Source organism: Biomphalaria glabrata, chromosome 7 (genome assembly GCF_947242115.1).
Source record: "Biomphalaria glabrata chromosome 7, xgBioGlab47.1, whole genome shotgun sequence".
Lineage (NCBI taxonomy): Eukaryota > Metazoa > Mollusca > Gastropoda > Planorbidae > Biomphalaria > Biomphalaria glabrata.
Genome location: NC_074717.1, coordinates 38,028,005 through 38,040,390, shown reverse-complemented (window position 1 = coordinate 38,040,390; position 12,386 = coordinate 38,028,005). Strand labels below are relative to the sequence as shown.

General features: G+C 33.6%; 1 protein-coding gene across 3 annotated transcripts in view; it reads left to right on the top strand.

Moving 5' to 3' along the window:
- The window catches only part of LOC106053923 (cleavage and polyadenylation specificity factor subunit 1-like), a 30,450-nt gene that overhangs the window by 8,682 nt on the left and 9,382 nt on the right, over positions 1–12,386 (top strand). For all 3 annotated transcript variants that reach the window (XM_056035741.1, XM_056035739.1, XM_056035740.1), the window contains exons 11-29: positions 87–174; positions 1,116–1,278; positions 1,380–1,477; positions 1,767–1,922; positions 2,347–2,526; positions 2,963–3,104; positions 3,640–3,815; positions 4,556–4,692; positions 5,269–5,361; positions 6,146–6,221; positions 6,403–6,509; positions 6,872–6,974; positions 7,749–7,994; positions 8,531–8,683; positions 9,067–9,183; positions 9,738–9,828; positions 10,885–10,969; positions 11,141–11,282; positions 11,931–11,999. In XM_056035741.1, the coding sequence (XP_055891716.1) occupies positions 87–174; positions 1,116–1,278; positions 1,380–1,477; positions 1,767–1,922; positions 2,347–2,526; positions 2,963–3,104; positions 3,640–3,815; positions 4,556–4,692; positions 5,269–5,361; positions 6,146–6,221; positions 6,403–6,509; positions 6,872–6,974; positions 7,749–7,994; positions 8,531–8,683; positions 9,067–9,183; positions 9,738–9,828; positions 10,885–10,969; positions 11,141–11,282; positions 11,931–11,999 (2,422 nt within the window). The remainder of the gene's footprint in view (positions 1–86; positions 175–1,115; positions 1,279–1,379; positions 1,478–1,766; positions 1,923–2,346; positions 2,527–2,962; positions 3,105–3,639; positions 3,816–4,555; positions 4,693–5,268; positions 5,362–6,145; positions 6,222–6,402; positions 6,510–6,871; positions 6,975–7,748; positions 7,995–8,530; positions 8,684–9,066; positions 9,184–9,737; positions 9,829–10,884; positions 10,970–11,140; positions 11,283–11,930; positions 12,000–12,386) is intronic.

The following is a 12,386-nucleotide window of genomic DNA, read 5'->3' as shown; positions in this document are numbered from 1 at the left end:
CGTTTAAAAAAGTATTTCAGTAACAACTCATTTTTTACCATGTCTGAATGTATTTTGTTTTATGTCATCTCGATTGCTTGATCTAGATATGTGCTGACCTTGGTGGTTGATGGAATGAGATGTGTTAGAGAGTTTTATTTTGACAGAGCTGCCTCAAGTGTCCTCACAACTTGTGTAAGCTAATACACCTTTTTCAATATTTATACTAATGTAAGGCCACTTTTTCATAGTTAAAAAAATCCAATAACTTTGTCTAAATGTGCTTTTTTGACATTAATCATTATGAAACTACTAGAAACACTAGCATTGCTTACTTGCTGGCCATAGAATATGGTTGCAGAGTGGTACATCGCTTGGCTGCCCTAAGGTGCCCAAGATTGAATCTTGTTAGAGGCTAGAAGTTTTTAGGATGAACTTGAGTCCACCCAGCAATAATGACAGGAAATGGAAGAGTTGGTTAAAGTCCCAGGATGCTCATTAAAACTAATTGCCTCAGAAGCTATTGAGTTTTACTTCATAATGAAATTAGCTGTCCCAGTATTTCTGAACTTCTGAGGGCCATGCCCCTCCCCCCTTTTTCTTACTATCTTTTAAGCTCTAGATCTAATAAAATCTAGATTTTTCTTATCAATCATCTCTATCTTGTCTCTTTCAATTGAAGTACAAAAAAACATTCTTCTTAATAAAATTCTGACAACTAAGAGTCTAAATTACCTGAAATGTTGATCAACTTTAGGCTTATTAGAAGCCTAGACCTACCTTTTGCGTGTCTGGTTCATGCTTATTGCAAATTTAAAAAAAAAATTCTTCATCAAAGTGTAAAACCATACCTATTCAATGTAAACACATGGATGCATACATTTGCAGTGGCTATACTTGTGGTTTAATTACAAATGGTTGTTTTTTTTTTAGATTCTAACTCGCTTTTCTTTTATGAAATTGGGAAGTACAGAAAAAATAGGTACAGCGGCATAGAAGCCATTTTGGTAATTACATAAAAAGTGGTACAGCGGTCTGATAGTGTTAAATGGAGCCTTATCTTTTGTTACAGGTTTTATTTGCGTCAGATATGGGTACCTGAGGCTAAATTAAATTTCCTCTGTCTTTTTGATTAGATGTGTCTGTGTTCAGAAGGCTACCTGTTCCTGGGTTCCAGACTAGGCAACTCTCTGTTACTGAAGTATGTGGAGAAATCTTCTGGCACCATTATAGAGAGTGATGAGAAACCAGCCGGAGTACCAAGTAAAAAGAGACGATTGGAAGGCCATGAGCAACTCGGTATGTTGTAAAATGATTCAAAAATCTTTTTTTTTTATTATTCAAAATGAATTTAAAAATGACAAATTAATCCTGTTTTATTTGTGTGTGTATTCTTTAAGCCTCAGATGTGTCTGAAATAGAAAATGTGGATGAGCTAGAGGTTTATGGAGTTATTGACAATCAGCCTGGAACACTCATATCATCTTATTCTTTTGAGGTGAAATAACCTTAGCAAACTTTTGATTAGATTCTTAATGATATCTTATTCTTTTGAGGTGAAATAACCTTAGCAAACTTTTGATTAGATTCTTGACATGTTATTCTTTTGAGATGAAATAACCCTAGCAAACTTTTGGTTATATTCTTAATGACATCTTATTATTTTCTATAAATATTATTCTAGTTCACATTTTATCATAGATCTATTCATTTTCATGTATAATTTAAACATTTTTCTGTTTTATATGAAGATAGCGATTGTGTGATTTGTTTTTCTTTCTGAGCAGGTGTGTGATAATATTTGGAACATAGCTCCTTGTGGGCATGTTGCAATGGGGGAGCCAGCATTCCTGTCTGAAGAGTACAGCTCTCACCTTGATCCTGATTTAGAACTAGTGACCACTTCTGGACATGGTAAAAATGGGGCTCTTTCTGTCCTACAGGTTAGTGCTGTGGTTATAACAATTGAATTGTTTTTTTCAATTTTGTTTTGTTTTAACGTCCTTGTGTACAAAAGAAATTACAATATTGAGAATTGCCTTGGGTTACTTTTTAATTATAAAGATAATCTATTTTTATCATAATGAATCAGAACTTAAAGAAGTCATGTGATTATTGCTAGTGATGAATTTTCTAAATCTTGAGTTCTATAATCTTTGCTAAATATACACTTTATTTTGAGCTTATTTGTTTAAATGTCAAGGTCTAAAATAACTTTAGTAAATTAAAAGTATCAGTAGGTCAGGAAATAAAAAAACAAAGTTAAAGGAAAACTTGTGTGTTTGGTGCAATATAATTCAAAGTTGGTGTAATTATGAAATCACTGATACATAAACATTCAAAGTAACTTTGTAACACAATTCACAGCATAGCATTCGACCACAAGTCGTCACCACCTTCTCATTGTCTGGCTGCATTGACATGTGGACTGTTTACTCTGGCACTGATCCAGATGAAGAAAACCCAGAAGGCAAGTCTTCCAATCCTGAAAAGATGTTGCTAGAAGGCCATTCCTTTCTTGTGTTGAGTAAAAGAGACTCCAGTATGGTAAGTTTAAATATTTAACATAATGGAAAGTCTACGTCTTGATGGCCTAAAACTAGGGTTAGGGTTATATAGGTCTTTTATAATGCTGTAAAACCCAAAATGATAACATTTTTTTTTTCATTTGTCACTTTGCTAGAGAAATGTTGAAGTCTTTATATATTTGATTTTCAGGTTTTACTTTGTTTTTTTTTATATCGTCTGCTGGACTAAACATTATTTGTTTTTTTTTCTGTTTATACAATCCCAGTTAGTATTCTAGTTATGCATATTTCTTTTTATTGCATTTTACACCTTTAAAAAATATTGTTATTAGATATTGGGCTTATTATTGTTGTCTGAATTTTTATTTCAATTTCCAGCACAAAAGCACTATATCTTGCTCTGTCGTTTCAGTCTGAAAAATGTAAGATTTAAATAACTGTCCATCTTTCTCTAGGTTCTCCAAACTGGCAAAGAAATCAATGAACTTGACCACAGTGGCTTCAGTACGCAGACCTCCACTGTGTATGTGGATAACATTGGGGACAAACAGTACATTCTTCAGGTGACACCAGCCTCCATGAGATTGCTGGAAGGGAGTAAGTTATTTCATTTACTGCATTTGCAAGTTATATTGAAATGTACATTAATGTTTATTCACCAAGATTTAAGTAAATTATAGTTGTGTATATGATAATTTTTTGAACATTTATTTAAAAAAACATTCTTTAACTTAAAATATAAAATAAAAAAAAAATTTTGGGGTGTTGTTTCAAAGTATAAAATAACACTATAACAACACAATGTCACAGTATCAAGTAAGTCATCAGAAAAGTTCCACCATGAATGATTACAACCAGACAGCATAAGGCAATATCACTGTCAATTTAGCCATTTTGATGAATGTAGAAAAAAAATGACAAAAAATGAATACTAATTTCATTATTTCAGCTACGAAATATAAAACAAAACATATTGCAAACTAATTCCTTATTAGCTTGTCCATATCAGAGAGGAACTTTCACTTATTAAATATTACCTCAAAGCAGTGATGACTTTGACATTTATACAATGAACCAGGCAATAAGGAGACAGAATTTCTCTTTATATCTGTCTTTGTGTTTGTTTCCTCAGTTAAACAAATACAGCATATTCCAGTGGACCTTGGCTCTTCCATCCAGAGTTGTTCTGTGTGTGACCCCTATGTTGTGTTGATGGGGGCAGAGGGACAAATGATGATATTTGTCCTCAAAGATGACACCCTGATTGGTGGAGCCAGACTGACTGCCAGCAAAACTTCCATTCCTCAGGTCAGACTTGCTTTGAATTGTCCCTTTTTTTTTTCATTGGCTACTTTGTTCTTTGTGGTTTCTATCTATGCTTAAGATACAAACAATTATATCGATGCTAACCATGTCCTTCAAAAATCAAGAGTCACAAACAGCCAGCCCCAGGACACTCCTTTATAAAGTCTAATTGGATGGAAAGTTGCCTGATCTAGGTTGAAGTCAGGATAAAAAATAACATTCTTATAGACCTATTAAAACAAAAGTAAAGTTATTGTAAGTAAGAACATTGGTTATTCTGTAGCATTTAATTAGAAATAAATGACATAATAATTTGTTTGGGCTCTAGTAAACTGATAAGATTTGGTCATGTTGACGCACCATTAATACATTATTAGTGGGGGAAAGTAAATGGGGTTGTTTGTTGTGCTGGCCACATGACACCCTTGTTTGGTCATATTGATGCACCATTAATAAGTTGTGCTGGTAACATGACATCCTTTTTTAACCATCAGCCAAAGAAGCAGATGACCTTTACATCATCTGCCCTATACATCTCAAGGTCTGAAAAGGGTACTTTACTTTAGTTTTTATTCATTCTGATCTTCAAATATACATATCAATAAAGGAAAACAAAATTAAGATATTTGAACCTCCACCAACTCTGCATTCTTTCTGTCAAGCACATTAAACAAGTTTATAAGTTGTGTATACTGGAAATCAGTGTAGTATATGTGTATTTTTTCTTTTTTTATCTTTCTCAGAAACCTCGGATAGTTGCAGTGACAACCTACAAAGACTTCAGTGGTATGTTTACATCTGAGACACCAAAGTCTGCTAATACTGTAACCAAAATTGAGCAAATCAAACCAGCAGAAAAAGCTCCACTTTTTACTCCTGGGTAAAAATTTCTTTTTAGAATCGCTTAGAACCTTTTTAGAAATGATCCTTATATTTCTCATACAAAACCTTGAGATAATTTTCCATTTGACTGTTTTTGTTTTTTTAAAATCTAAATATTTAAAGTTATGAACAAAAAAAAAAAGGGGGGGGGGAGTGGATGAGTGGTTAAGCTTCCAAACCTTGAGTCCTGGGTTCAAATCTCAGTGATGACTGGGGTTTTGAATTTCTGGGTTTTTAGGGCACTCCTGAGACCACCCAACTCTAATGGGTATCTGACTTTATTTGGGGGAAAGTAAATACTGTTGGTCGTTGTGCTGGCCACTACACCCTGCTCATTAACCATTGGCCAAAGAAACAGATGACCTTAACATCATCTGCCCTAAAGACCACATGCTCTGACAGGGGAACTTTACTTTTAATTTTTATGTACAAAATACAAATACAGTTTTTTTGCCATATTTTTAACCTTTTTGTTTTGATGTGGATGAAATGTATCAACATTTAGTAATGCTTGAATCATATCAACACTTAGTAATGATTGCATTCTTTCTGAGCTTGATTCTTTGTTCCCCAGTGATATTGATGATGAAGATGAGTTGCTGTATGGGGACACATCCATCTTGAACACTTCTGACAAGAAAGCGAACGAGGAGGAAGCTCAGGAAAAGTAAGTGCCTCTAGTCTCTGGCTGTGTCTCCAAATAGTTTATTTTACTTTTGTTATTTTATTCAACTCTTCAGTTATTTAAATATAGTGTAGGGCAGTGCTTTTTTTGTAACAAAAAAAAATAGGTGCCGGTACTCAGTGATGGATTGCCTAACTTTTAACTACTAATAAATTAATAATAAATGTTAGAATACAAGAAAAGTAATAATTTTTTCTCCACATTGAAAAAGGTGCCGGTACATACAGTGTGTACCGTCACAAAAAAAACCCCACTGGTGTAGGGTAATACTGTATGTCTCATGCTAGAAGGCAACAATATCTGTTATGGTCTATGGAGCAGTAATATATGCTAAAACCTAGGCATGCACAAGTATATGTACTCTTTAAAAAAAACAATCACTAAATGGATAAGATCTAATTTTGTTTTTGTTGGAATAGGCCTTTTTTTTGTCTACCCATTAGTTTGTATTTTCATTTACTGCATTTGCTACACTAATTGAAAGAAAATACTTCAGCGGCTCATGAAATCTTTTTTTTTTTTTTTTTTTTTTTAACAATTGTTACTCAATAATAATGGTATTATGAACTTTGCTGTCTCCAATATTTAATTCTATATTTGTGAAGTGGACAACTGTGTATTCACAGCTGAGAGTCACTATTTTAAATCATTAACGTCCTCTAAATCTTTTTTTTTTTTAATTTTATATTCAAGTGCTAAAGATTTATATAAGTAAAATGAAAAGTTTAAAAGTCCATTAAAATTACAAACTTTGAATGCTCACCAGAAATTGTATGCCCAAGTCAAAAGAAATCAAAGTAACTTCATGGCTTTTGATAAGTCGAGAAAATGGACAACTTGAGGTAATGAACATTATAGATGTGAATGTTTCTTAAAATAGATGCAAAACCTTAGCTAATACTTTTTCTTTTAGTATTTACTCATTTCTGTCTATGGCATTTTATTTTGTACAGATATACTATCTTTCAAACTTAGCTTAAGGATGTATTATTATTATTTTTTTTGCTTTTTTTTTTCTACTAGTTTTATAGCATCCCAGAGTTCAAACTGGTATACACAATCAAAAGTTTTCCATTAGGACAAAGAACATTGGTAGATAGTGGGCCTCAGTTTGATACCAGCAAGCCAGGGTAAGGTCTCCAAGTGATTACTTTGTTTGCTCTAGTTTGAATTATTAAAGTATCAAATCATTACATAAATATAAAAAATTAGGTTGGAAGAGCACACCAATGTATCATTGTCAAACTAAGATATAATGTTTAAAAGATTCTAAAAGCAACTGGGCAGCAAACAGGATTTGGATTTGAAATGCTCCCTGAATCCAGCCAGCACCAATAGGTACAAAAGCGTACTAGAAAATGGAGTACATTTTAAATCATTGAGATTGCTTTTTTCAGTCTAATAGCAGACATTTTCCTTTTTCTTTTTACCTAAAGCGATATTTCACCATAGCCTGTTTTTTTAAATGTTTTTCTTTTACTTCTCTAACTAGAACTTTGCCTGAAAAACAACCAAGTACTGCTGGAGAGATGCCTCTTGTGAAGGAGATTCAGATGTTTGGACTAGGGCACAATAAGTCTAGACCTTATTTGATGGTAAAACATCAGAGCTAATTTTATTAACAAATTGTGTCTTGGTATGATAGGATTAGATAAAAGTGAAATGTGATATGATTGTTGGATTGATTCAAGAGACTATCCAGTGAGAATTAACACCATTTATATAGAGCCATGGGCCAGATGTTACAGAAAAATGCTGGGTATCAGACAACAGGAAAAAAAGACAAAAAATCAACTTTCTTGCTGGCAAAACGGAAGAACTCTTCAGTACTCAAGTATTGTGAAGAGACAAAAGCTGAGATGGTTTGGTCAAATTGTAAGACATGACTCACTATCAAAAATCATTCTTCAAGATACAGTGGAGGGAGCAAGAAGAAAGAGTCGTCCAAAGAAAAGCTGGCTGGATAACGTAAAAGAATGGACCAGACTTTCTTGATATCCTGCTAAGAACAGCTGCTGACTGGGAAAATTGGAGGGATTTGGTTACGACTGTCACAGCACCCCTACGATGAGTCAAGGGCCAGATCATGTGATGAGATGATGGACCAATATAATTTTGCACAGGCTTTGAACCCAAATGTTAAAAAATATTTGTCTATTTGTTCTTTTATATTAAATAATTTGTTAAAAACATTTAAATAAAACACAGAGTTTCAGTTAAGTAGCCAGCTAAACCATTTGTTTCACAGTAACATAGACTTGTGCCCTATTACTTTTTCTATGATAGGCTTGCTCAGTTTTGTAGTTTCATTTTTAAAATGTGTACTCAGCTGTAAGCATTTTTTTAGCAGACTTTTTTGTCTTCTAAAGGCTCGTGTGGATGAAGACTTACTAATTTATGAAGTGTTTCCACGCATGCCGACTGCTGGGGACAATCTACCCACTGGTGACTGCTTGCGCATCCGTTTTAAAAAAGTGGCTCACAGTCTCATTCTTCGAGAGAAACATTTGCAGGCCAAGAAAAAAGAAGATGAAGAGGAACCTCCTGATGAAAATATTCCACCAGACCATATCCAGCAGCTTAGGTACTTTGAAGATATCTCAGGCTACTCTGGAGTAAGTTGAAACTGTCATTCATACTTTTTGTTTAGATCAGAAGACTATTTATAAACAATAGATTGAATTGTCTTCTGCTGACATTAGTACTACATAATTTAATGTATTTAGTCTCAGGTTTGTTTTGTGCATGTTTCTATAAATCCTTACTGTCTGTTTTCGTTGTAAATGTTAGTTGGTTGAATTAACAGCCAAAACAAAATTTTGACTCAATTAGCATAATAGAAACAATGACATATTTACCACAACAGTATTTATGTAGAAATATTTGTAAAAATAGATTGCACATTATCTTTTTGTCTAGTAAAAAACTAAGAAAGGTTTTACCAAAGCATGTCTGGTTGTATCACCTTTTTATTACGTTAAGAGCTTTTAAAATCAAAGTATTTTGATATAAACATTTCCCACTTCTAATAAGAACTAGTAGAGTAGCTCTTATCAGCTGTGCATAAACAATTTATTCAGATGTGCACAAACAATTTTTCATACACTAGAGAGCTCTAAGCTATTTTTTTGAAATGATTGTTTTCCTGCAGGTATTCATCTGTGGGCCATATCCTCATTGGCTGTTCATGACAAGTAAAGGATCCCTGAGAATTCATCCAATGGGAATAGATGGCTGGATCACATGTTTTGCCCCATTCAACAATGTCAACTGCCCAAAAGGTTTCCTCTACTTCAATAGAAAGGTTTTCAAGCATTTTTTTTTCTTCTAAGCTTATGACATTGAACAATATTTGTTTTTTGTTCTTTGTGTTTCCTTTTCTTATTTTCAAAGTTCACCAAGTGCCTCTTCTTTTCTTTCATTTACAACTGTGGTCTTCTTATCTAATCTTATATCTAGTCTCTCTGTTAATCTCATTTCTCTTGGCACCGTTTTCCTAAAACTTGATTTATACAAATCCATTGTTCTTATTAATTCTTTGCTGAAAACAATGTCAAGTATTTAAAAAAACAACAACTGGTCAGCTGAACCTTGATTCATTTCTCAAGGTTTGTTTCTGTTGAAAAGGTGAACATACTATCTTTATTTTGTTTCTCATCACTCATATAATGTTTATCTATTTAACAGTCGGACTTGTGTATCTGTGTTCTGCCCACACATGTGACCTATGACGCCCCATGGCCCATTCGTAAAGTACCACTGCGGTGCACTCCTCACCTTATAACATACCACAATGAGAGCAAGGTAATGTCAAACTGGCTATAATACTGTGCGCTAAATAACTAATTATACTTTGGTTAACTGTGGTTATGTACAGTTCGCTAAATAATAGTAAATCATGTAAATAAATTTAATTGTAAAAATACTTTTCAAAAATTCTGTAACTGAAGTTCCCTACATAATTGTGAGGAATTAATTAAAATTTTGAACATTTTAAAACTTTATTGAAATCATTTATTAGGATTGATCTTATATAGTATTGGGAGTACATAACAAGTTGCACCAAAATAAGATAACTAAAGCATGCCTTTGTACACTCCTCAGAAAACGTGCTTATAATACTTTATAAATCATATATATTTTCAAAACATTATATCTACATAATTAACATGAGACAATGATGATGGAAGGATTTAAATAGTAACCTTTAAATCCCATATTGTATTTGGATACATTATTCTTTTTTTCATGTTGATCTTATTAATATAAAATAGTAATTAGATGAAAAGACATGAAAATGTCTAGATAGTGTTGATAAAAGTTTCCTTTTTTGTTTGACTTGTGTCAACATTTGCCAGCTGTATGCTGTAGTGACAAGTATAGAAGAAAGCACCAACAAGTTTCCTAGAGTTATGTCAGATGACAGAGAGTGGGACTACGTTGAAAGACGTAAGATGGCATTTGTTTCTTTATGTGCATATTACATTTAGGGAACATGATTCTAATTTTTTAAATGTTCGTACCTTTGCGAGGGAAGGGGGCAGGGTTAATTTCTCATATATCTGTTCTCATCTATCTGTCTATTTGTTATCTGTCTCCGTTCTTTTCAACCCTCTAGGATTTTATAGTTTTCGGCTAGTCAGATCTTATCCTTATTGTCATTTTCTTTTGTCAGTTCGGCTTTGTCTTCTGCCTGCTACTGTAATTGCTTATTGAGCTTTTAGACATTCATAGGAATGTTAAATTTTGTTGCTTGACAACTTCTGAAGTTCTGCTAGAAATTAAAGATGCACAGTCAAATAATGACAGTTCTATTTAAAGTGCTTTGTGCATAATTTAAAGAGTAACTCTTCTATCAGAAAATCTGTCACTACATCATACCTATCATTTTGTATATATATATCTTTAAACCACATGGAGAACTGACTGATATTGATTCTGTCAGGTGGGTTTCACAGGTTTAGCTAGGGGAGGATTTAAGTTAACTGGGTTACCCACTTCACAGGCTAAGCATTAATAAATGACTACACAAACACAGCGTACATGCGTTAAATAAACTAACTTTGAACATTAAGTAAATGGTCAATGTTCATTTAACAATTTAACATTTAGTATGGAAATATGAATGGATGATGAATATTAAAAGGTAATATGCTACATTTGAAATGTGACTGGCAATTTATATGACAGTAACTAAGCATAACACACCTCACGCACACACTTGATCCCTGCCACACAGCCCAGGACCTCTAATAACCACAGCGGTGACGCTGTACTAATCAAGGCTGCCCAAGACCTGACTCAATCACGGCCCAGAGTCTGTTTAAACATGAGACAAAAGAAGTAAAAGTAAAACGTACTGTATATGCTTTAACACTAATCTTTCTATGTAATTTAGTGAAATCTTTTTATAGTACCAAATGAAAATGAAGTCCTTGGTGCATAGCAATATTAATGTTCAATGCATTGATTATCATCCATCTTACTTTATTTTATTTGTTTCAGCTGATAGATTTATTTATCCTCTAATGAGTAAATACACTGTGCAGTTGTTCACACCAAGCACATGGGAGGTCATTCCAGACACGAGGTACAGTAAGAATTATCTAACCTGAATAACAATTGGAACTATTGCAACTGCCTTGGGATAGACTAGCTTGAATATATCTATGAAACAATCTCCTAGTCCTAATTAAATGTATGCTAATGTAGTTGTACTAATGCACTAGATGTTATCACTCTGCCTAAACCTGTTTTCCAGATATGACTGTGAAGACTGGGAGCATGTCACTTGCCTAGAAAATGCCCAGCTGAAATCTGAAGGAACCATATCTGGCTTAAAAGGCTTTGTCACCATGGGAACTGCATACTGCATGGGAGAGGATGTGGTTGCTCGTGGCCGTGTAATTAAATACAACCATTATATAATTCTTAAACATAAGTCACTTTATTATTGAATCTACAGTAATGTACTAAGGGAAAGAATTCATTTTTATTGGAATGTTTTCTTATAACTGTCTTTCAAGTAGTTCATTCAATACCCCTCCTTTACCTTTTTACACCAATATGTTTAAATACATGGGGGCGCAGTGACTGAGCAGTAAGGCGCTTGGCTTCTGAACCGGGGGTCCCGGGTTCGAATCCTGGTGAAGACTGAAATTTTTAATTTCAGGATCTTTGGGTGCCTCTGAGTCCACCCAGCTCTAATGGGTACCTGGCATTAGTTGGGGAAAAGTAAAGGCGGTTGGTCATTGTGTTTGCCACATGACACCCTTGTTAACCGTAGGCCACAGAAACAGATGACCTTTACATCATCTGCTCTATAGACCACAAGGTCTGAAAGGGGAACTTTATTTTACTTTTTTTTATGTTTAAATACAGACACTAATTTCTTCTTTTAGAAGCTTTGTCTGTCATCACTGATATATATATATATATATTTTTGAGTTACCCATAGCACCCCCAAGAGTAGTTTACACAAAGTTAAGAAACACTGAGTAGTGATTGGAAGATTGACTTAAACTTTGACTGAAACTCTACTTATATTTCAGATTATCATATTAGATGTTATTGAGGTTGTACCAGAACCAGGATTGCCTCTGACAAAAAACAAAATTAAGGTATGAGATTGTTTTAACATTATTCTCTTTCAACATTGTATTCTATAATTCTCAGGTATTCTTATAACATTGTATTGTATAGTTCTCTGGTATTCTTATTCTTGCAACATTGTATTCTATAGTTCTCTGGTATTCTTATTCTTGCAACATTGTATTCTATAGTTCTCTGGTATTCTTGTTCTTGCAACATTGTATTGTATAGTTCTCTGGTATTCTTATTCTTGCAACATTGTATTGTATAGTTCTCTGGTATTCTTATTCTTGCAACATTGTATTGTATAGTTCTCTGGTATTCTTATTCTTGCAACATTGTATTGTATAGTTCTCTGGTATTCTTATTCTTGCAACATTGTATTCTATAGTTCTCTGGTATTCTTATTCTTGCAA